Source organism: Idiotropiscis lumnitzeri, chromosome 18 (genome assembly GCF_059441095.1).
Source record: "Idiotropiscis lumnitzeri isolate Australia: NSW breed Sydney's pygmy pipehorse chromosome 18, RoL_Ilum_1.0, whole genome shotgun sequence".
In the NCBI taxonomy this organism is placed as follows: Eukaryota; Metazoa; Chordata; class Actinopteri; order Syngnathiformes; family Syngnathidae; genus Idiotropiscis; species Idiotropiscis lumnitzeri.
The window spans coordinates 1,058,388-1,081,382 of record NC_142408.1 but is presented as its reverse complement, the minus strand read 5'-3'; the positions used below and the strand labels follow the sequence as shown (position 1 = coordinate 1,081,382).

The following is a 22,995-nucleotide window of genomic DNA, read 5'->3' as shown; positions in this document are numbered from 1 at the left end:
ACATCAACATTTTTAATTTCTTTATGAGAATGATTGAAGAAGACTTTGAAATGTTAAAATGCTCCACGATCAAACTATTAATAAAGACAATTACATGCACTTGAGTATTTATTTTGTACCTTTCATGCTTATATTTTGCAGCATTGAGCTTTTCTGTTCGGGGTCACGCAACGTTTTGTTCTCTCAGAATTTTTTTTTTTGTTTTTTTCCCACACTTGTTGAATCTTCCTCAACAGCAGGCCCTCGAAAAGTCAACGAGTGCCCGAGAGTAGAACGGGTTCATGAGATTGAGTATTTCGTTCCAAATGTCTCGTTAACCACACAGAAAAGGCAACTTTCCAAAGTCGGCTTCCAGAATTTTCAAGCAATCAAACTGTCGCGTTCCTATGCTCCCGATCTTTTTCTCTCCTGCTTCACGCCTCCCGTCAGCGACCTTCTCCACGGTCTTGACTTGCGCTCTGCGTGCCGGCGCCAGGGAATTCCGAACGGGATCGTCTGATTCACCAATGTTTTATGGACTGCACTTGGCGCCGCGTCCGCCGCTTCCTTCCATTGGACGTAAAGGACGTCGGTTCGTGCATTTGTTGGCTCCGCTTTCATGTTTCGTGTCCTGACTTCTCTTTTTTTTTTTCCACGACCCTTTGCGAAATCGCAACGTGTATACCTTGCCTTCAGCCAAACAATGACAAGTATGCCTTTTGTAACGGTCCTAATCGTTGCGCGGTTGCAGTTTGAGCGCATTATTAAATTGTTCCTAATTGCTTTGCTCGTGATTGTTTGATTAAGACCCACTTGACTGGAATTGACTCATGCGAGCGGAGCGAAAAGAAAATCAGCGCCCGACGACAAAGTTTATAACGTGGCGAAGGGGAAGGCGATGGTTCTCGCGCCGAAGCCGCCGGCAATAAAAGAAGTTAGCTTCAAGGTAATGGGAAGGTTAATTCCGCCTGCCCCCCTACGATGATCGCTGATGCTTCACTTAATAGAGAGCAAATATGTGCTGCTTCATTTAACAGATGGCTCTGGCTCAAAAAGGAGAGCTTTGGGTACTTGAGCAAATGATTCAGTGCTCAGATTATTCATTTCAGTCAGGTGAGGATGCCAGAAGGCAAGCGGAGTTGTCCGACGCTTCCTTTGAGCACTTTTGTTTCGGGACGCACTTGAAATATCTTGACCGATGACAATTACTTGATCATAACGTCTTCCCAGACGTGCAAATGTTGGCGTTCACTTCCCGGTTACCTTTCCAGCAGGTTGTGGACGGCCTTAAACAGCAGGGTCCTGCACTCGTAGGACAGTCCGCACTCCCACAGCCCCTCCTCAGACACTGCAAGTAAAAAGCATCAAATTATAAATCTCAATATACAACATTATTACCCCCGCCGCTTTATAATCCCTCTCGGTGGCAACAGTAATGATGTTTTCAGAGACAGAGAAGCATCTGCACGCGCCAGCTTGCGGATTATAAACAACACGCGCTTGTTTATGGCGTGCTCTGTCACCACATGCTGATGAGGAAACCTGCGCATCATATCGGGAATCGTGCTCCGGGATGAAACTGGGTGCTGCAATGTCCCTCTGTGTGTGTGTGTGTGTGTGTGTTAGGGCAAGTGTCAGGTTGACTGCAGCGACAGGCCAGTCAAAGCCAGTGCAGTTGTCAGCCTCACTTAGCCCAAGAGCAAGCGAGCGTTCGTAGAGGCACTCGCGTGTGCAGGTTTTTGCACATGCATGTCCAGTTGAAGGCCGGCCCACTCTTGGCTTCAACCCCGCCCCTACAAAACCGGGCCCAAAAACAAGAAAACAACAAAAACGGCACTTACACTAAAACCAATTTGGGCTAAATAAAAAAAAAAAAAAAAAGGGCCCCTCCAAATATTTTCCTTCCCACTTACTTTCCACTCAGTCATATTGATTCATTCAGTCATTCTTCACAGAGGATAAAGAATACAATATATGACTTAGAGTAGTGTTTAATTAGATTTGTGTTCAAAGATGCTGCATCGATGCGAGTCGTTGCTCATGGTAAATTTAGCCGTGTAGGTCTTTCAAATATATCACATAATTATATCTTTTTTCATTTAGTTTGACATAAAAAGCTTCAAGCCTGAAAAAAAAAGTACTCATTCCATGAGACCTTCATGTAGAAATGTAGAAGAGAAAAATTGGATGGACTTTGTAAATCGCACATTTTCACCAAGAGGAACAAATCCCCCCTCGATGGGCGTGTGTGTGTGTGTGTGTGTGTGTGTGTTGGGGGTTGGATGGGGGGGTGGGGAACTGTACTGCAGCACATGTTCCGCAAAAAAACACACACATACACACGCACACGAGCATACACGCACACGAGCACGCACACACGAGCACACGCGCACACACACACGAGCACGCACACGGTCTACCCAGAGCGGCCAGTTAACAGAGCTCGTCTTTGTTCTGTGCCATCTACCTGCAGGGCTGCCGGAGTGAGCGTGTGCCGGGTGGGTGTTGTGTTTGCGTGCAGGGAGGAGGGGGGGGGGGGGGGGGGGTCGGGAGGGAAACAAACCCCAGCATCATCACAGAAAAGAAGAATGCAAAGATCACGTGGGTTTTGGGGGGGCTTCATTCTCCAGCTCTGATTTATGTCATGTGTCTTCCCATCCTTGTGCTCGGTTAATATTTTCATCTCGTGTTTTTTTTTTTCCCCTCTGCCTCTTAACAGGGGTGAATGAAATTTCCTTACTCGCCAGAATTACCCTGTCGCTATGGAAACGCAGGCGCGAGAACATGGCGTCCTGGCATTCAATTTCAACAGCGCGCCCTCCTCCTGCTTCTCCTCCTCCTCCTTCTTCCTCCTCTGTTCTTTTGCTCCCAACACCCTATCCACCTCCTCCTCCTCCCTCTTCACCCCCCCCCCCCCAACACCCAGCCCTCATTTACTCCTGCTTGAGGGCGCAGACAGGAAGCACGCTGGAGCCAGCTCGCTCCATCTAACACAGCAGCGAGATGAGCAGAATGCCAAGTCTCCGGCAAAATCCAGCTCATTAGCTCTCACCGCTCGCCTGATATCTCTTCTTTCTCTGCGCACCAAGTTTGCAGAAAACCTGACCCAACGGATGGCCTTTTTTTTTTCTTTTTAGATTGAAACAAGTCTTCTTGCACCTTGCTACACGTTTCGTCCAACAGGCAACAAAAGTGAACCAAAAGTCAATGCAATTTATATCTGAATAAAAACTGCTCTTTTTCTACTATTTGAAAAAGCTGTGAGCCAAATTGTCATAAGTTTAATGTTCAACTCCGCTTGTTTTTCTTGATTTTTATATTTTTTTTAAATTGTGTCGTCTCAAATCATCTTTTCCCATTGAAATTGAAATGCTAATCACAGTTTGTCCAAACTAAAACTAAAATTATTGAAGAAATAAATTGTTGTGGTACACTATCATACTGTACGTTATGAAAAAATTCAGGAATAATATAATTCAGTAGAAGTGAAAGAAATAAACTCAACGTCCCTCTGGTGCGCCTGCTTTGGCCACTTGGGGGCGATACACTAAATCTAACTCTCTTAGCAGCAGCCAATCATATTGCATTTCCTGCCATGAACGGAAGTGGAATTCAAAACGTCTCAACTACTCTCGGGGCTCATCAGTACGGCACTAATATTAGACATTCAATGCGGAGGACACATCATTTACTGTTAAATTGTCTGTGTACACGTTGCTGATGCAACGCTTGCGGTAAGAATGCCCAAGTCCAGTCCTCAAGGGCCCGATCCAGCCCCTTTTTGAACACACCGAATTCCAACGATCAGCTCATCATGTCGCGTAAGAAAAACGAGTCCAAATCGACACTCAGCGACGGTGTCAACCGAAACGGTCGAAGAAATTGTGTATGTTGGCTGGAGGAAAACACGGCGCCACCGTCACTGTAGCAACAGCTCGTCACTAAGAGCCACATTTTCAGATTTACTGCCTGTTAATCAGGGGAGGAAAACAGATGGCCCGAGGGAAAAGCGTGCTGCAGAGACTCAAATGTGCAGCTGAGTGCAATAGGGCTTTAATGCATCATGATCCGTCATTCATCACAGACGCGGCTACAGCCAACTGCAGTACGCCCCGGAGAATGTAAATGGGCCGCATGTTATGAGCCACACTCTCTCAATTAGATTAAAGTCATTTTGGCTTTTTACTGATTATCACAGAAAACAACACGGCGACATTGCGCAAAGGAAAAAGTCCTTTAAGAAATGGATTTCTTACACAGTATTTCAAACGGGAACCACTTGACTAAAAGGCCGCAGTTAACCGCCGTTTATCATTCGGTGAAGCTTCGCAATATGGAAAGATCACAGAAAAACTCCTCACACACACTGTAAACATATTGAAACATATGAAAGCTCACAAAACCATTTTCAACCAAAAAATGTACAGAAAATACTGTGCCACGTCAGAATATATGTATGTGCCTTTAAGAGGCGTGGCTAGGTGGGATGTTACGAGAGCGTTCCTGTGAGAGCTGTGGCTGACAGAAGCTTCCTCATGTCTGCGTGCTCACTATTTGGCAGGCAGGAAGTGACTTATTAGGGGTGAGCCCCTTCCTTACTTTGATATAAAGTGGACCACCAAACTCATTCTTCATATTTTCATTTGCTTCTGCTTTACAAGCAAGTTGTGAATGGCAGAGCTCCAAATATTATACAAGGAGTGTGTCAGCAACACACTTGCCAAAGTGTGAGCAAATTGCAACTGTTTAGTTCATGACAATTTTGTCATTTCACACGCACAATTAATTCACAATTAAAGATAAAGGACACTTTGTAATTTCAAAACGCTATCAATTCATAAGTGATTCGAGCCATGCTACATTACCAAATGAGGGCGTGAGCAAACAAAGCTGCTCTTGAACGCCAAGGTGCAACATCAGCTCAAGGAGAGACCCGTCCGTTCCCCCAAACCGGGCCTGTCCCAGCAGTCATGAGAAGCCCACGTCGATTTACTGCAATCTCACAAGAGTGCAGTCGGCGCCCCCACCTTTGTTTGACTCCAGGTGTTTTCCTATTTTCCGCACATAAGCATCAAGTGTGACGATTATGACAAGGCCAGGTGAGGTCAATAGCATGTAGCAACACTCTAATGAGGTTGAATTAATCCAGCGGTGCGAAAATATTCTTAGCGGGCTGTGTGTGTTTATACTCAGCTACATGCACACACACACACAAAGTCTGATATAGAGATAGGCCTCGAGCTGAACCTAGCGTGTAATAACAATTTAATAGACGTGTAATAACATGTATGTACGATATTTCCTTGAGAATACACCTTTCATAGCCTTTCTTCCTCTTAAAGCAAAAGATTTCATTTCTGCTCAGCACAGTAATGCACCAGCCAAGCCTCAGAATGAATCAGCAAAAAAAAATAAAATACTTTATGACCTCTTGAGATGTTGGCAACTTGTTTATCAAAGAAACTTTTCTGACCACAGGTGTAATGACTTCAAGTGTTCACATTCTGGATGAGGAAAAAGGAAAAGCAATGAGTCGACGTGTCCTCATGAGCAATGATCAGAAAATCAAAAGGTTTTATTTGCTATTTGTGTATGCTGTCAAATTTGGGGGTTATGTCTCGTGCAAATACAGAGTCATTTTTTTATTACCATAGCAACCGGGGGAAGCGCTAAGGCATGGCAATAAAGCAAGAGGCGCCTCTGCGCTGCCAACTTAGCAACGCAGTGGAACCTCGATTGAACGGACTAATAAAGGGGAGGGGCCATCTGAAAGCAGATTATTTTAGTCATAGCATATTTTTTTCATGGGCCAAAAACACACAATACAAATTATTGTAAGCAAATACTTGAAAAGGTTTGAAAAGTAAGTCCGACACCTCCTTTTTTTAGACTTATACGAATATGAATAGACGGAACGCATACCTCGACTACTTTTTATGTAGAAAGTGGGATTTAACACAATATTAAAAAAAATTGAGAATAAAACACTTTCTAACGTGTTGAACCGCCACATTGAAGCGTCAACTACCAGTGAAGAGGACTTTCTCGATGTTCTATCCGTGGCAGTAAGTTAAAAATGACCAAAGGAACGAAGCTACCGTACAAGTTCTCCCCAAAACAGAACAACTTGTTAAAGAGCCTTATTTTTACCTGGGAGATCATACAGATGTCATGAAAAAAAAATTCTGCACATGGACAAGCATGTTTTCATCAAGTTATCAAGACACCATGCAATGGAAACGTGAACTCGGCACGGAGACCCAGAGCGTCCAGGAGGACGCCAATGGAGAGTGATGGCTTGTGGGGGAAGTCTGGAATCAATTATGTGACTGAGCTGGAGTTGCTTGCATAGTTGTGAGCGTGAGTCAAGCAACATAAAAAAAAAAAAGAAGCACCAGGGTTGTGTAGGCTGTGTCCGGAGGTGTTATACGTATATGCGGAACAAGTGTACTAGTGCAAACACACACACACACAATGTTAAAAACGAAAGAAAGAAATAAATAGTTGGGATCAAAAGGTTGTCGGTTGTCTTGTTTGAAGTGAAAGTGGGAATTGAAGCGGCGGAGTCAAGTTGCAGTCAGCCGAGCTCCACCTCTGCAACGAGGAGGTCATCGTGGAGGCTAAAAGCAGGCGGCTGAGCTGCTCTCCTTCCACTCAAACAACTTCCCCTTGTTACTTCTCTGCACTTTGCTTTCCGCTCTTGGCTTTGACAGCGGGGGAATTTCACTCAGGGTGTTGGGGGAAGAAAAAAAAAAACAACTGAAGACTTGCAGGACTGATGTGAGCAGATGTTGTGAAAAAGCGCTTGACACTATGATGGACTTTTGTGACGTCAAATGATTTGAAACAAAGTCTGACGTTAATGAGCCAAGTCGCGGTGGACCCGTCAGAAGCGGAACGACTTCCTCATCACGGGGGGAGGACGAAAATATGACCTCAGGGTTAGCCGTTTGCCCATTGAGTTAGAAATCTGCAAGCATTCCAAAATAAATCAATAAAACCAAGTCAGGCTCCGCTTCGTGTTCATCGTATGAATCATAATGACGTCATTAAAACTGAACAGGCAAAGAGACACGAAGAGCTGGAAATATGTTTCGTCTCTATTTCATTACGTAATGGAGGAGCAAACTGAAAGGGGAAAATCAATCATTGAAAACAAACAAAGAAAAAAAAAAACAAGAGCACGGCTCAAATATTCACTTTGTCTCGTGCTCAAATGATGTTGAATGTTTTTACAGATTAAAAGAAAAATGCGCAGATAAAACAGATTGCACGCCATAAACTGTTTAATTGATGAAGCATCACAGTTGCGTGCGAGATTGCGTGACAGCGCAAATGTAGAATTCACCGGCTATTTTTTCTATGAATGCAGATTTGGCGGCGCAATTCAAATGACTGGCGAGGAGCGGCAGGGGAAGATGGCGCCAAATGTGGGACCATCGCACCAACACTAACACTGAATTTCCCCATTCTCACACACACACACACACACACACACACACACACGCTCCCATAAGTCGCCGGTAATGAATAAATGAACGGGACGTGGTGTCTGAACAGTTTTCTCGCACATCGTCTGGAATCTCCTCTCAGTCTCTTTTGCGCTTGCACAAAATCACAGCTGGCCTTCTCGATTCCATAACACCGACACATAAAAAATGCCTGTAAAAATGACTCCGTTTAGATTGTTTTCAAGAAACAAAGAACAGACTTTGAATTAAATATACTTCTTGTTGGAGGATTTTGCATTCTTTCCAAGATATTTTTCAAGTCTATAAATATATATAAAATTAGTAGTTGAAAAATGTGATTAATCGCAATTAATCAAGGAATTATTTGGTGATTAATTAGTTTAAAAAAATTATATATATATATATATATATATTATTTATTTATTTATTTATTATTAAGACATTAAGCAACTCGGTGGCATTGAAACTACGCATGCCGCCGTTTATGTCTCTGAGCGGCTCGACTCTTTTTGTCCTAATTTGCCGAGCGTGCTTCCTAACCAATAAGATGATAAAAATGTGCGTCACCCTCATCGTCTCAGTTTTATGCCTCTCTTTTATGATGTTGCTTCGCCTCCAAAACACACCGCGTTTCCTCTCCGCATGAATTCGGCGCGTGTAAAAGTGTCGGTTTGCTTGCAGGAAAACTTTTATTGACAGTTTACGATGACATATTCCATCAAGATGTGAGGGAGAAAAATGCAAAAGCATCTCTCCCGTTATGGCCTTGTCGACGGTCTCAGTTCATAACATGCAACTTTAGATGGGGCCAATATGAAGAGAAATGTCAAGAAGGATAATAAAAGAAGTGCGATATTAAGAGGATCTGAAAGAAAAACACACATCAACCTTTTCAACCCGACTGTTCGCCTCTTAAGCGAGCGAGCGGAATGTCAACACTGAACTCCGCCTGTTGATTTTGAGCCTGAGAACTTCTCTTCACAGAAAGAGAAAAAAGCAGCACATCGCACGACGTTCCTGACAAACAAAAAAAAAGAAATCTAAAGAAAATATACGTGGCTTCGTTTCTGAAGGACTAGAAAACGAGTTTGAGGGCATCGAGTGGATCCGAAATAAAGCCACGATCATCACTCGGCCTGCAATTGGAGCAAGTGTGTTGGCGTTTGCAACAGCGATGAGCCGTCGCTTAAGAAAATATGGGGATGTTCATATCGTTTGATTTGAAGAAAATACTTTCCGGGATTGTCAAAATAGGTGATTTTCCTCTTCAATTATGGGAATCAAGCAGGAGGTTTAATTTTGTTGTTTTTATTTGCCAAAAATCCTCCAAATAATCATCAACCTTTGATGTCATGGTCCACTCACATGAGACAGGTTAGGCAAGGAATTTTTATCACGCATTACTTGTAATTAATCAGAGGGGATTTGGTCCAGTTTAGTTTTATATTTGTATTAGTATTAGTTTTAGTTTGCTAGACATGGAGATTTTGTGGAGGGCAAGTATAATCAACTGACAAAACTAGAATTATACTTTGAAGTTAGTTTTAGCAATTATACAAACATAAAATGCAGTTGCAGTTAAATATCCATTTTTATTTTACGTATCAAAAATGTACATTTTAGTTTCGGGGCTTTTTAAAGCCTGTATGACAAAAAAAATGTCAACTCAAGGGCAATTCCCGTAAGCATAACCTCCCATGAGGTCAAGAGACTCTCAGTCCAGCAGCCAAAGAGCATAATAGCATTCATCGTTTGTATTTATGAGCGCAACATGTAAATGGTTGTTTAGTTCCAAAAAAAAAAAAATCAAATCAATAAAATAAAAGGTCTCATTTCTGTGCTGTTGACCCTCATGTTAAGCCACAGACACTTGAGCACCTCATTAGAAGTGAATGAGGCTCGAGGTGGGAGGCAAGGCGGCCATTGAGAGGCTTAGTGGGACTCCACAGGGCTCCCTAACTGCCACTAGTGGGAGGAGAGAGAGGGGGGGGGGGCACGTGAAGGGGGGCTGGCGAGGAAAGGCGGCCGCAGATTGACAGCCAAGCTCTCCGTCTCTCGCTCTCTCTCCCTCCAGCTACACGCCATGGCCCCTCCCCAAAAGGAAGAGCGGGAGGGAGCTGGAAAGCCCTCCTGGCATTTTCCCAGGCAGGGCCAAGATGCACTCCATTCAAGCATCGAGTGAATCTGCTCCGGGCTTCCTCAGACACTCGCAGCGCTTATGATCTGGTAGCACTGTTCTCAGATCAGAACAGTCGTCGGGTGCCGCGCCAATTCATCTTTATTGACACGCAATGCCAAATTGCATCACGTTGTCGTCCAGCACAAGTCATATAGAAGCACGCCGCTGGATCACAGTTCTTCGTTCAGAACACTTTCTTAACTTTTTGGGACAGAATATTGACTTGCTGCAATGCCCTCACAATTGTGGCAGATGCATTTTTCAGACAATTATATTCATAAAGTTGTATTGTATTGTTCAAATAAATTTTCGTAAATTAAAAAAAAAAAAAAATTGGTGAGTTAATCACATGAACAATTAGATTATAAAAAAAAAAACTGTGATTGCTTGAGCCTTTTTTTTTTTTTAGACTGCCTCTCTATATTGCAAATTTTCGCCTACCTTGCAAGTGGTTCTGGATCATATTCCCTGCAACAAACGGGTTCACTGTCAAGTGTTTGTGCTATATTTATAACCTAAACAGGCACTTCAATTCTTTGCTTTTCATGCCATAGCTTCGTCCCCATCGCCCAAAAATAGAAAAATGTCACTGCATCGTCGAAGTGACTCATGCACTTTGTGTCATCTGATAGGAACGCGCTAGTGTGCGTAAAAAAATAGCAACAATACAAAAAGGAAAGGCTAAAAACAAGATATTGTCGATGTATTTTTCAACTCGCACGTACGACAAACCTGTTTTGTTTCATCGTGAATTCATCTTTGCTATTTGTTAAAACATGCAACTCGGGTGGAAGCCCGCTGCAGTGGAAGCATCGATTGTGCGGCTGCGGCAACAAAATCCGCTTTTCTAAGCTGATTAAAAAAAGGAAAAAAAAAATCAATTTGTCCGTAGTAGTCACTTGACGCGGGCTGAAAGGCCACATAATCCGCTGATTTACGTCCTCAAACATCACCGTTGAAGCAGACGACAGCATTATCGCGTCGCAACCACAAATGAATGTTTCTTTAGGTACGTAAACAAATGCGGTGCAAAAAGTCTCATTCACACTCATTCTGATTCTAGAGGAATTTATTTTCTCATTTTAATTTTAAGAGTCAAGATGAAAGCCAGAATAAAACAAAAAATGGAAAAAAAAAAAAAAGGTACCGTCCCATCTTCTTTCATCATCCGCCATGAACCGGGAAGCGGCTTGCTAACCGTTACGAAAAAAATATTATTATTTTTTTAGCAGCTGAACTCTGACGGAGGTCTGCGCTTTCCTGACTGGTTTTGCGCTTTAATCTTGGGGGGGGTGAGCTCTTGTTCACATCCTTGCAGCCGACGTCGCACTTTTTCCTGCGTCCCTGTCAACTCTCAAGTCGCACTTCTTCGCCGATACCTTGGAAATTTCCTTCACGCTCTATCATCTTCAAAAACTCTTTCCTCCATCTGTTCACTTTTTTAATATTCTCTCTGTCACCCTTTCAGACTCTCCGTCCCCCTTCTTCTAAATACACACACACACACAAAGCTCTCATTCTTTCTGGCTGTGGTTTTTCTTCCCAAAAAAAAAAAAAAAGGGGGGAAGGAGAAGAAAATGTATGGTCGCTTCCCGCCACCCTCAGCCTTTCTGTGTGCAGCTGGGAAACTTCACCCTTCCATCTTGTCTCACACCTCACACTCACACACAGTCGAGGGTCAGGAGGTCACAGGCCACGCCCTGGCAGCCCAAAAGGGGGTGGATCCAAAAAAAAAAAAAGGAGGGAAGGAAATCAAAGATCCTCAGTCCTTGCAGACAAATTTTCAGACAAGTCAACACGACTGAGCTCATTTTTTCCCTCATTTCTTCTTTTTTTTCAAGCACCCACCATTAACACCACGGCAAGCCAAGCTAGAGGAGAAAAAAAAACAAAAACTTTCCAATTTCCGCCATGTCTGCACATTTGTCCGTTTGAACAGACTGGTCACATTTTGGGTGTGAATTTTTCCCCAAAGGAGCCAAGGACAAGGGCGCGCCGTCCATCTGATGGGCCTCCAAACAAATCCCAGATGTTGCCTCCCACTTCCTTAACAAGCCGTTTCTTCTTTTTGGAAGCACACTCCTCCGCCTCCATCTCACCCCGCCCTCCTCTTACGGCCCCTCCTCCCGCTCTTTTTCTTCTCGGTTCCCATACTTCCCTTTTTTCCACACGTGACTCACTCTTTCGCCAGCAACCAGGGGAAAATACCAGTCCAACGTCACCATTCTCACCGGCCGGGCGAGAGTCTTATCACCTGCAAGGGGTCTCCCTTTGGAGGAAGCCTGCTCCATCCGTATTGAGGCGGGTGAAGACCGACTTCTTGACTTCATTACAAGGAAAAAATAAATAGAAGGGGAAACGATTCACTCGTCCGTTCCGGTGAGAGATGCTCCCAAGACAAATCCCGAGGGACCAAAGAGGAGCATGCATTGATTGGCACTCGTACAACAAAGCCCACCCCCGCCTTTTATTTGCCGAGGAGCCAAGCCCGCTAACGTCACAGAGGGACGCGCCAAAAACAAGTGAGGAGAGCAAAATCAAGCAGAAGAAAGGCTGAAAAGAGGAGGGAGAGGATGGCGAGCGGAGGGCGCTAAGACTGCGAGAGGCGGGCGTCGCCGGAAAGAACGCAAGCCAAGGAAAACACAGAAAAGCAGATCACTTGTTACGGATCTGGGAGAGACCATTTTTTTCGGCTTCCTTTCTTCTTCTTACAACTCATTAGCAGGATATGACACATTTTAGACACTATATAGAGGGGGTGAGCAAACTACGGGGTGGGGGCCACATGCGGCCCGTTAAACGTTTTAATTTGGCTCGCCAAAGTTGAAAGAAATTATTTTTTTTATTTTCTAAATACTTGCTTGGAGATGATTGCCAATTGCTTTTTTTTATCCCAAATCCTGCTCAATTCACGAGGAAATGCTCCGTTATTAAATTTTTTTTTATTTATCAGTAAATACCTTTTCCACCTCACACGTGGAGCATGTTTCTCCGCAATGAATAATAATAGCGAGCTCTCCTTTAAAACAACCGTATGAAAAGCTCATTTTCATCGACTCTCCTTTTATTCGGCTTCTTTATTTTTAAATGACCTGTGGGTCCCTTTGCCCTTAATCTCGAACGCGTTGCAACAAATTCATGTTGGCCAATTTACTGCCAGTCGTAACCTTAAATGCTTTCTGACAAAATCTGTGCAGGCGCAGGAAGTTGACGCTCACACCTCACAAGTCAAGAAACACGCCAGAGGCGGACAAAAGGACTCACTCGCAGCACTTCAGGGAAAAAAAAAAAAGGATTGATTCAACTCTTGTGCTAAAATCCGAATGAAAAAGTAGAAAATTTAAATAATTTTTGACGATTATATTCAATAATCGTTTTGAGAATAATAATAATAATAATATTCCCTTTATTAGTCCCACAATGGGGAAATTCGAGATTCGAACCCAGGCCTCCTGGGGGGACTGGGTCCTGAACGCGGCGCCTTAGACCACTCGGCCATCCTGGCAGCACAACGGGGAAATAAAATCTCTGCTAACTAAATACACTTTTGTTTTGCTCCCGTCTGATCTCCAAAATCAAAATCTGCGTTAGTGAGCATTTCTCCTTTGCCGAGATAATCCATCCACCTCGCAGGTGAGTCGATCAAAAATCCGATAGAACTTTGATATTGTCAAAGGAACAATGAAATCAGACTATCAGATGCTAATTGGACAGCAGGTTTGCTGCACAGGTGTGCCTTTGGCCACTCTAAAATAAGCGCTTTTACTGTTTAGCGCCGAGTAGATCACATTCATCGGGCGGCTGATTATTAAATGCACGAACATGTGCAGAGCACTCGGAATGCGCTTTGCTCATCAGAGTGCGCAGTAACGAACCAATCAGAGGACAGAACTATCCCGATGTCATCAAGCTCTCCGGCCCCGGAGGACGAATTTAAAATCTGACACAGTCGCATCGGTGATCCACCTTAAATTGTATTGGCCAGTGCTACTAATGATGAAGGCCTTGGGAAGATTACGAGAATTGACACGGCAACACAGAGACTGCAATCTGATTGGACCAAAAATGTTAACTTTAGAATCCACATGTACTGAGAGGGATTTGTATTTCGTATTCTCATCTTTTTTCTTTTTTCTTTTCACAAAAGATCAATGCGTGTAGTGACGGGTCTGCTAATTTGTGCAAATCGCTAATGTGAAAAGATTTCCCAGCAGCCCTGAAAGTGTGTTGACAGGACCTTTCAGCAGTGCATAAAGATTGGACGCGTTAACATTCGTCCGGGCCGCCGTTAAGCAAGAAGGTTCAAACGCACGCAAGCGTTTGGTCACTTAACAAGTGCTGCTGCGCGGCACTTGAAGCAAAACGCTTCACGCATCACCGATCCGACCGCGCCATACTGCTATTAGGTGGACAGGTGCCATTGTGTGTGTGTGTGTGTGTGTGTTGGGGGACACGGCCATAAACGCTGCATCTGTTCAGCAAATCTGCCCTACAACAGCGAATTAAAGAACACTTTCGCCAAATGTGTTGATTTGGTGTCTCGCTGGGAGATCATGAACGGCTGCGTCGTCTTTGCACGACAAAAATATCGGGACGCTTGGCGGTTATACCGACAGGAAGCCAACGTGGATGAACATTTGGTGCCCGTTTTTACGACGACAGCAGCTTCCGCCGGTCGATTTTGGAATGCGTTTGTGGGGAATTGCAAAGAGTGAAAATGAAGGAACGTTCCCAGAAGTTTGCGTGCGGAATTTGATGTTTTGACAAAGTTGCAGTCTCAAGAATTCATGAAATATTTGAATAATGATTCTCATTGACAACATAACTCAACATAAAAAATTGTAAATTTGAATGAATAAATGAGTTAAGAATTATGTTGAACTTGATTTATACGATGTAAATGTCGCTTTTTGAATTGAACAACTGAAATTGAAAACTTGTATCCAATATTTGAATTTATCGAGATGGCAATTGACTAAATGTAGTTGATTAAGCCACGATCGAGATGCAACAAAGGGGTAAAAAAATAAATAAATAATAATAATTTCTGACTACTTTTGCCCATTTTCATAAACTGTGTGTTTGGCTGTTTCAAGCCAAAGCCTAAAATCATGTCCTGGCCGCTCTCCCCTCCTCTGTTCATTCCATTCCGCGTGATTATTTTCTCATAAGTGCAGCCGCTCTGATCCACTTGTTGCTCACATATTTTTATTGCACCAGAGCTGATAATGAATATGCACCCGACAGTTTTTTTGGTTTGTTTTTTAATTCATCTCTGACTTTGTTTCACTTTCACTCCCACGGGAAGGCAGTGACTGCTCAAACATTCATAATGACGCTAAAATGTTTTCAAAAGGAGCAGGATCATCATGAAAGTGAGCCATTTGTAGCTTCTAGGAATATAAAATTACAAATTTGGGACGGGCTATTTAGTCATTTCTCGACTCGGTGCTATTTCAAAGGAGTGTTTGAATAAAATGCGCATTTCAATTGCGACGAGTTAACAAGATACACCGAGTGTGCAGTCGGGTGTTGGGAAACAACTTTTGTCTCTCGTCATCCACTCGATTTGATCAAAAGGAAAGGTGTTCTCTGCTGTTGTGAGTCTTCGTTCTGCACTCACCTTGACCACACGCTGTTGAGGCAGCGCACTGGAACGCCGCCTGCAGCGAGATCAAAGTCATCAGCCTCTCTTTAACCGCTCACCACGGAAAAACTTTACCTTTATTAACAGCTCCACTTTAGGACTCGTATGCCAATATTTGTACTCCGACACCAGAAAGGTCATTCTCATTTTTCGGGATATTGAAGAATCGTCTCGCGTTAGTTTGTTTGTTCACCATGAAATGGTTGGCCGCTAACGTGCACAAAGCACGGACAACGTATGTCATCTTTTTTTCTTTGCATGTTCCGAGACGGCAGTTCTTTCGAGAGTCGGGGAACAGATAATATCGCTCCCGTTCGGATGAAATCCTCATCCATATGATGAATCGTCTCGTTACACGCACGTGCGCGATGACATTGCAAAATAACCTCCAAAAATCTGCTGGCTTATCCTCCAGCTGGCTGAAAGCAAAAAAAAAATTGAAAAAAAGTACAAGAACCGCATGATGTAACTCCTGCACTTGAGTCGATTTCATTCTGTATTTTTGTTTTCCTTTTTGGTCACTAAATAACGTCACATGTACAGTTTTTTTGTTTTTTTTTGCTGTTATTGTTTTTAAAAGTAAGACCTAGCCAGCGTTGGCTCAACTTTGCTAACGTCGAATGATTAAGAAAATGCCAAATAAGAAGATGAGAACCCTTCGGGAAAATGGTCTTTTTTCGTATTGGACTGAACATTTTTTGTTCATTCCGAGCGATTGAAAGACAGCAGTTTGTGTGAAAAGAGGCTCCTTAAAGACTTGCCACTGACGCAAAGACAATATCGGGCAGGTCGGGCGAGCCAAAGGAGGCGACACTCCATCGTGGCTGCGCGCGATCTCAAAGGCATCATTTATTTCGACTTAAGCACCAGTCAAGAGATTTATCGCCTTCAAACAATAGCGACGCTCTCAACATTTAACTGCGCGCCGACTCAGCACTTCTTCACACCAACACGTTCGGTCAACGGGTTCACGGGCGGACGCCGTCATTACAGGATTGTCTTTACTTTTTCTTTTTTTTTTAATCGATTTGACCGTCACTCTTACTGAGGAGGGGAGATATCGGTCCAATCAGGGGTTCTCAAACCTTTTGACAGGAGAGAAACTTCTACAAGGCCCTCTTTATAATTATAAGATTTTTTTTACCCAGTGACTAATAACAAAAATACAACATATTTATTTTTATTCCGGGGAAAGATGCCTTCCTAGTAGTACGGCAGCAAACTAGCCACGATAATTTACATTTTACAGAGAGTAACGCGGCGCCAGTCACAATCTGCTTCTTTTATTTTTTTTATTACGATGATGAAGGTTATTTTGAGCTCAATGCATATTTTCAGCACGAGCTGCCAGTCGCACTTTGCAAGTTGTACGTAGATTTCTCCCGTGAAGCCTCATTTGCGCACGAGCCCCACGCAGACTTTATTCCTCCATCCTGTACACTTCCAACGGGCTGAGAGATGACGTGCGCGTTGGCAGTCGCATGTCTGCAACAACAATATCAACGTACAAAGGACCTTTCTGTATTACACATGCCGGAACAAAGGGCTTTCGCCGACATCTGTCAAGCATTCGCACGCTGCGCCTTCAAAGCTCTTTTCATGGCCGATTCTTCACTATCGCGACAACCTCTGCATCCATCCCCCCCCCCCTCTTCTCCTATTCTAATGAAAGCAGAAGCAGAATAATATAATCCCTCTCCCGCCTCCCCCGCGCTCTGTCTTCCCGCGGCTTAGTCGATATGTTGGATTTCGACACACGTGCGCGGCCAGATAATGCAAATGTTTCTATAAATAGGGGCAATAGTGCTGACAGTCGCAGTGTCCCAAGTGCGCACAAGGCTTCATCAGAGCGATAGCACCCGAGCAGCATATAAACACTTGAGCGGCAAAGCAAACACATTCGAGATATGCGCTATAGGAGGCGCAAATAAAGGACTTTTCCGTGCAAAGCGCCAACACGTCTTAAACAAACAGCTCAAAGCCCGCCGAGGACTCGACAGCTCGCGCCACGAGAAGCCTTTTGCGTGTTCCGCAACAACCGCGTCAGCGCGCGTCGAGCCGCACTAAAACAAGAAAATACTCGTCCTCGTGTTACGACAACTCGCCACGGCGGCTCCTTTCAAATCAAGTGCAATGCAAACGGAATCTGACACCTGAAGAACGGCGGTCCCTCCACTTTGGGGCGTGGCCAAGCGCATGGTTGTCCATTTCCCCCAAACAAAAACAAAAATAATTGTCCAATTTTCCGCTCAAACATAATTCACAATGTGCAGTACTTGGTTCTTTCAAAAAAGCGGCCTCAAGCCATTCATGACGTCACTTTCCATTGACATTCACGGCCAAGCTCACCAAGTCAGTCAGAGAACGATACGTTGACGTGTACGTCGGTCACTATTGAGAAAAGTTGGCCGGAACGGATTCAAGACGTGGCCACTCATTTAAATGGGGAAAGATGATTTGATTCCTATTTCAAGGCACAACCGGATTTTTTTTTTTTCACACAACTTTGCTCATCACGTGATAAGAAACCGCAGCGTATAGTCGACAGCAAGAAAGCGAGGATGAACTTTCTTTTTGTTCTCCTCCCACTCACCTTCCAGCTCGTGATGGATGACATCCGACAGGTTGGGCTCGTCGCCCCACCAAAAAATCCACAGCTCCTTGGCGTCGGGCTTGATCTTGCGGCGCCACACGCACAGCAGGTTGGCCTGCACGCAGCGCATGAAGCTGCGCAGGACCGGGTCGTCCTGGGCGGGGGCCGAGATCACCGGACCGTACTCGCCGCCGCCGCGGAAATTGTAGCATCGCCATTTGATGCCCGTCAAATCCGCCTGATCGGAAGAAAAAAAAAGACATTCAATGCTTGTTCTCATCAACACTTAGCGTGTGCGGGCATTCTGCTTTTTCAAGATTTGATCTTAAAGGTTCCACCACCCCAAAAAAGTGAAGGCGATCCTGTAATTGTTTATTGCTTTTCTTCCGTTGAATTCTTCGCCTTTTGCACATCTCAAAACGAAATCATTTTGGACGGCAGGTATTTCAAGGTTCAAAATGATGCAGTGCAGTGGTCCCCGTCACAATCACAAACACGAGGCCACGCCTCTCAAATGCACACATTGAGTTCCTTCAAATGGGTTTCCTTTTATTGCCGTTAGTTAGTTACTCGGTTAGTTAGTTCAAGAAGATCCAAGATGTCCGCGATGTGAAATCGTTGACTTGCTGGAGGTCTTTTATCTTGGAGTGATGTTCATTTTCCTACACGCAGGAGGATATAAAGCGAGCACTAAGCATGAATCAATAACGCGACGCGGCGAAGCTTTTACAGTGCAATAGCTTTGTTGTTTCACATGAAGAAAAAAAAATGTAAAAATCTAATGCGATCAATAAGTCCTCGCAGGACGTCCAATTACGCTTGCCTACTTCCTGTTGCACGCAACGTCTTGCTGTAAAGTGACAAAGAAGCAATGAGCTCACTGGAGCGGATGCAACACACGGCTTCTTCAGAATTTGACACAAGTCAAACAGTACAGAAGAAGATGACAGTCATTTGAAGCAACAAATTGTGCGTTGGAGGCCTTTGAGGGGGGTCCGAACCCTTGTGGACTTTTACACGGCCCAATCCCAACAAAAACACGTCGATTAACTCATTCATGCCATTGACGGCTAAAGACGTCAAAGATCCTTTTTTTTTTTTTTTTTTTTTTTTTTTTACTCAGCTGGTGGTGAATGTTTGGTTGGCAGTAAAAAAAAACTATCACGGTTGTGAGATAATGCAACACGGACATGGAGTCAATCATCGGATGCTAACATGTTATTTGCAGTATGCTGAGGTTTTAAGATTTTATAGATTTGCTCTTCTCAAGATCCTGAATGGCAGCTGTTCACTCATCAGCTGACATCCATTCAGTCGCACCATCACCGTGCTCTTCTTGCATTGCCACACGAGTACACAAAAGGCAATGGAGAAGAGCAGACAGAGAGTGGGGGGGGGGGGGGGGTTGTTGGGGGTTGCCATTGCATACCATCCTCCCCACTTGTGTTCACTCAGCTGTCTGGATCATGTTTGGCACTCTGCTCACGGGCGTCTCACCATCGAGGAGTACGTTAGAGATAGCCACACAAATAGATTTCATTTCAACCTTTTTTTGCCATTGTAGTCGCGGAAGATGCTAAGCTAACTGTTAGCAGATCCGCTCGATATTTTGATTGTGGTTAATGACAAGATTGTTTTCGAGCAGATCGGGAAAGAAAATTCTTCACATGACATCGCAGGATCATCACGACGATCTCAAAAGAATTCAGACTCAATGAGGCCCAATTATCAGTGCGAGTAAAAGTCCGTCCAAACACGAGCGACGATGCACTGCCGCATCTTGCGTGTGCACAGCTGCATGCCGAGCTCAGCCATAATTACAAACCAGTCCCTCCTATAATGACAGTGCGTGTAATGGGAGGTATAAACATTGGCGCTACGATAAGCCCGGCCCTAAAATTAGCCACGACAAGGTCAAGGATGCTGCGTCGACCAAAGCCAAGCAAAAAAAAAAAAGAGAGAGAGAGAGAGAGAGAGAGAGAGAGAGACATCTGCTTGCACTGCTGCCTCGTCACTCCCAGCGAGTGTCAAAAGTCCTTCCGCAGTTTGACATTACTGTCGACTGCGACTGGAGAAGGCCGCTCATGCAACCTGCCACGAGCGCGCAAGGCAAAATGTGCAGGCTTCCTTTCTGTGCGGCGTGTCGCCGAATCCCGCCGAGCGCGCGTGGAGGAGGAGGAGAGCTCAGTGACATGTTTGCAGCCGCACACACAACAGACGTGATGATGATGATGACGACATCCGCGACACGCTCACGTAAACCGACGTGTGTCAGGAGCCAGACGTGCATTCGCTTGCCGATCGATCTGTCACACCTGCATAAGCTTTGATTTCAGATTTTTTCTGCAGTGAATCGGATACTTTATGGGAACAACGTATTGCGGTGCAAGTGAACCCATTTTTTTTTTTTTGAGATGAGTGTTGTATGGTGACAGGGCATTCAATTCAACACACTCTTAGTAGGGCTGAACAATAAATTCAACTCGCAATGTCAGAGAATTACATTTTCAAGACTTTTTTTGTGCACATTATTTATTGCACGAATAACAACATACAACATAGAAACACCTTTGCTCTTCTATTATTCGGCGTCTGAGATGCCTCATCACGCGAGACCGATCATATCAGACTGTTATCGTAATGCATTTAGTAAATTCACACTTTACACACCAGAGTGAAAGCGGAGGGGGAAAACCCCCGTCGACCCTGCAAATTAAATTATCTGCCATTCAATCGGCGCATTTAGTGAGAAATCAGCGCCGCAATCTGCCGCGCAAACAAAAGCAACCTTTTATCGTCACGGCTTTAATGGTGAGGATGATAAATAGTGCGAGGGAGACGCAGGGAAGTGTAAAGCACCGTCGCAGTGACACCGAGGGTTTAAGGAGGATTCTGAGAATTAGACGTCGGAAACGGTATAGCAGAAGAAAAAAAAATTTTTAAATCCGGGAAATATCAGGACCATAAACCTGAAAATTTCGACTGGGTGGGCGGGATCTGTTTTCATTTTTGAATTAAAAGGCAATAAATATTCAAGAAAAAAATTCTGGATCCACTCCATTATCCAGACTTGCACAAAAGTTTCATTGAAATTGGGTCCCCTCTTAATATTCCATCGCTCATATTTTTACCGCTCAACTGTGGAAATGACGAAAATGGCAAGAGAAATTCCAAGCAGGGAAAAAGCTTCCGAAATCACATCATTTCCGGTGTTTTCTTAAACAGCAGCAAAAAGCAAAACAGGACAAGGGAGAAAGCAATTGTGTTTTGTTTTTTGTTTTTGTCTCTCTGTCAATAAAAGCTTCACTCTTCTGAGCCTGTTGTTCAACCGGGTCACTCGGTTCAATTTGGGACTCGGCGCCGGACCCGAAAAACAAGAGCTTTCCCTTCCACCACTAAAGCGGTGACCTTCCCCTCACCTCGATTATCTTTCACCATCTCTGCTCTCCCAAAGCCTTTTGGGAGTGTCTCAAGAACCCCCCCCCCCCCCAACGCCCTCCTTCGGTCATCTCTCGATGACTTCAAAGTAAGCAGAAAAGCCAACAAAATGCATTCCAATACATTTCTCACAGAATCCGAAACTCAGACAACCTTTTGTTTCGGTGCACAGATAAGAAAGTAGTCTCGCTTCTTCCCTCTTTTTGATATTTTATGATCACTTTACAGTGAGACAAAGCAACGTCTGTGGTTGGGAGGGCAGCAGACACACGAGGAAGTGGAGAACTGCTTGCTCATGGATGTTCACGTACGACCTCGTCCAAGGAGAAAGAGTCACACTTTTATACGGTCATCCAGGTTGGAGTTTAAAACTGGGTCCATGCAAATTTATACCCAATTGTAGCTTAAAATATTCTCAAAAAGCTTGACCCGTCGAGTCGACTCAAGAGTTATGAAAGAACCGTAAAAATACATTCCGATTGCCCAATATGGCGGGGGAAGACCATTTATGAAACCGGAGCATAAACAAGTGTGTAACGTTCTGACAAAAACAAGGTGACCCAGAGCTCAGGCTTGGAATTACTGCATGTATGTTTACTCCGGCAGAAGGTCAAGCTCGGGACATGTCCTCATAATCATCATCATCATCCATTACGATAGACAACAGAGACCGCAGAAGTTTATCTTAGTGCAGTCCTGAAAGGAAATGTGCGCATGTGAAGTGAAACCGGAGCTTTCAAATAGATGGCAAGCATTCACGGGCTCGGGCACGTCATCTCAGCAGGGAAACATCGGCTTTTGCTCACAAGAAAACCAGTGAACTCACAATTTTATTTATAGAGCACTTTAAGAACAAGCAGGCTGCATGTTAAGAGCCGTACGTGGAGTAAAAAGTCGACGGACAAAAACAGAGAGATGAAACACTCATTTAATAACATAAAACCAGTAAACGCCAGAACACTAAAACGACGACGAGACCCGTGCCGAGTTATAGGCCATATAATGAAAATGCCTTTGCGTCTAGAATCATTTTAAAAATGGACACCGAGGGGGCTAGCCTGCGCTTAACATGGTCATTCCAAAGAGATGGATCAGAAATGGAGAAGGCTCAAGCCTCTCTGAGTCTCGCGCATGCTAGCTGGCGCATGCTAGCTGGCGCATGCTAGCTGGCGCATGCTAGCTGGCGCATGCTAGCTGACGCATGCTAGCTGACGCATGCTAGCTGACGCAAGCTAGCTCTGTAATTCCTTTTTTTAAGGCTACATGTTGCACTTGTACTTTTTTCAATTTTAAGTCGTGAAAAGTTAGATTGAATATTCTGCTCTATTCCCGTGGCATTTAGGGTGCACATGGCAGTTTTATTTAGCGTTAAGATTACAAAGTAGGTCCTGGGAAAATGTCTTCCTGGTACGTTCTCCTCAATAACGTTGAGAATCCCTGCGTTTTTACAATCTTATGGATATCAATAATTGCAAAATATGACATAAAACAAGCTTTACAACTCGTATGGGTCGCCTGGGAGCAAAAGAAAACTGTTAATTTGATTGTTGTTGCATTAAAAGTCTTAATTACCTTGTGAAATGTATTCTTACCCACTTCAAACTGCGTGTGTTTAAAAGAGGCTGAGAAAAAAAAAAGAATATTACTCTTAACAAGCGCGTTTGTAGCTTTTAGCGCTCTTGTATAA

At 44.1% G+C, this 22,995-nt stretch overlaps 1 protein-coding gene across 2 annotated transcripts in view; it reads right to left on the bottom strand.

Annotated features, from left to right (window-relative positions):
• The window catches only part of LOC148318847 (mediator of RNA polymerase II transcription subunit 13-like), a 59,022-nt gene that overhangs the window by 21,266 nt on the left and 14,761 nt on the right, over nt 1–22,995 (bottom strand). For both annotated transcript variants that reach the window (XM_088280966.1, XM_088280967.1), the window contains exons 2-3: nt 17,871–18,108; nt 1,243–1,327 (exon numbers count right to left, since the gene is read on the bottom strand). In XM_088280966.1, the coding sequence (XP_088137092.1) occupies nt 1,243–1,327; nt 17,871–18,108 (323 nt within the window). The remainder of the gene's footprint in view (nt 1–1,242; nt 1,328–17,870; nt 18,109–22,995) is intronic.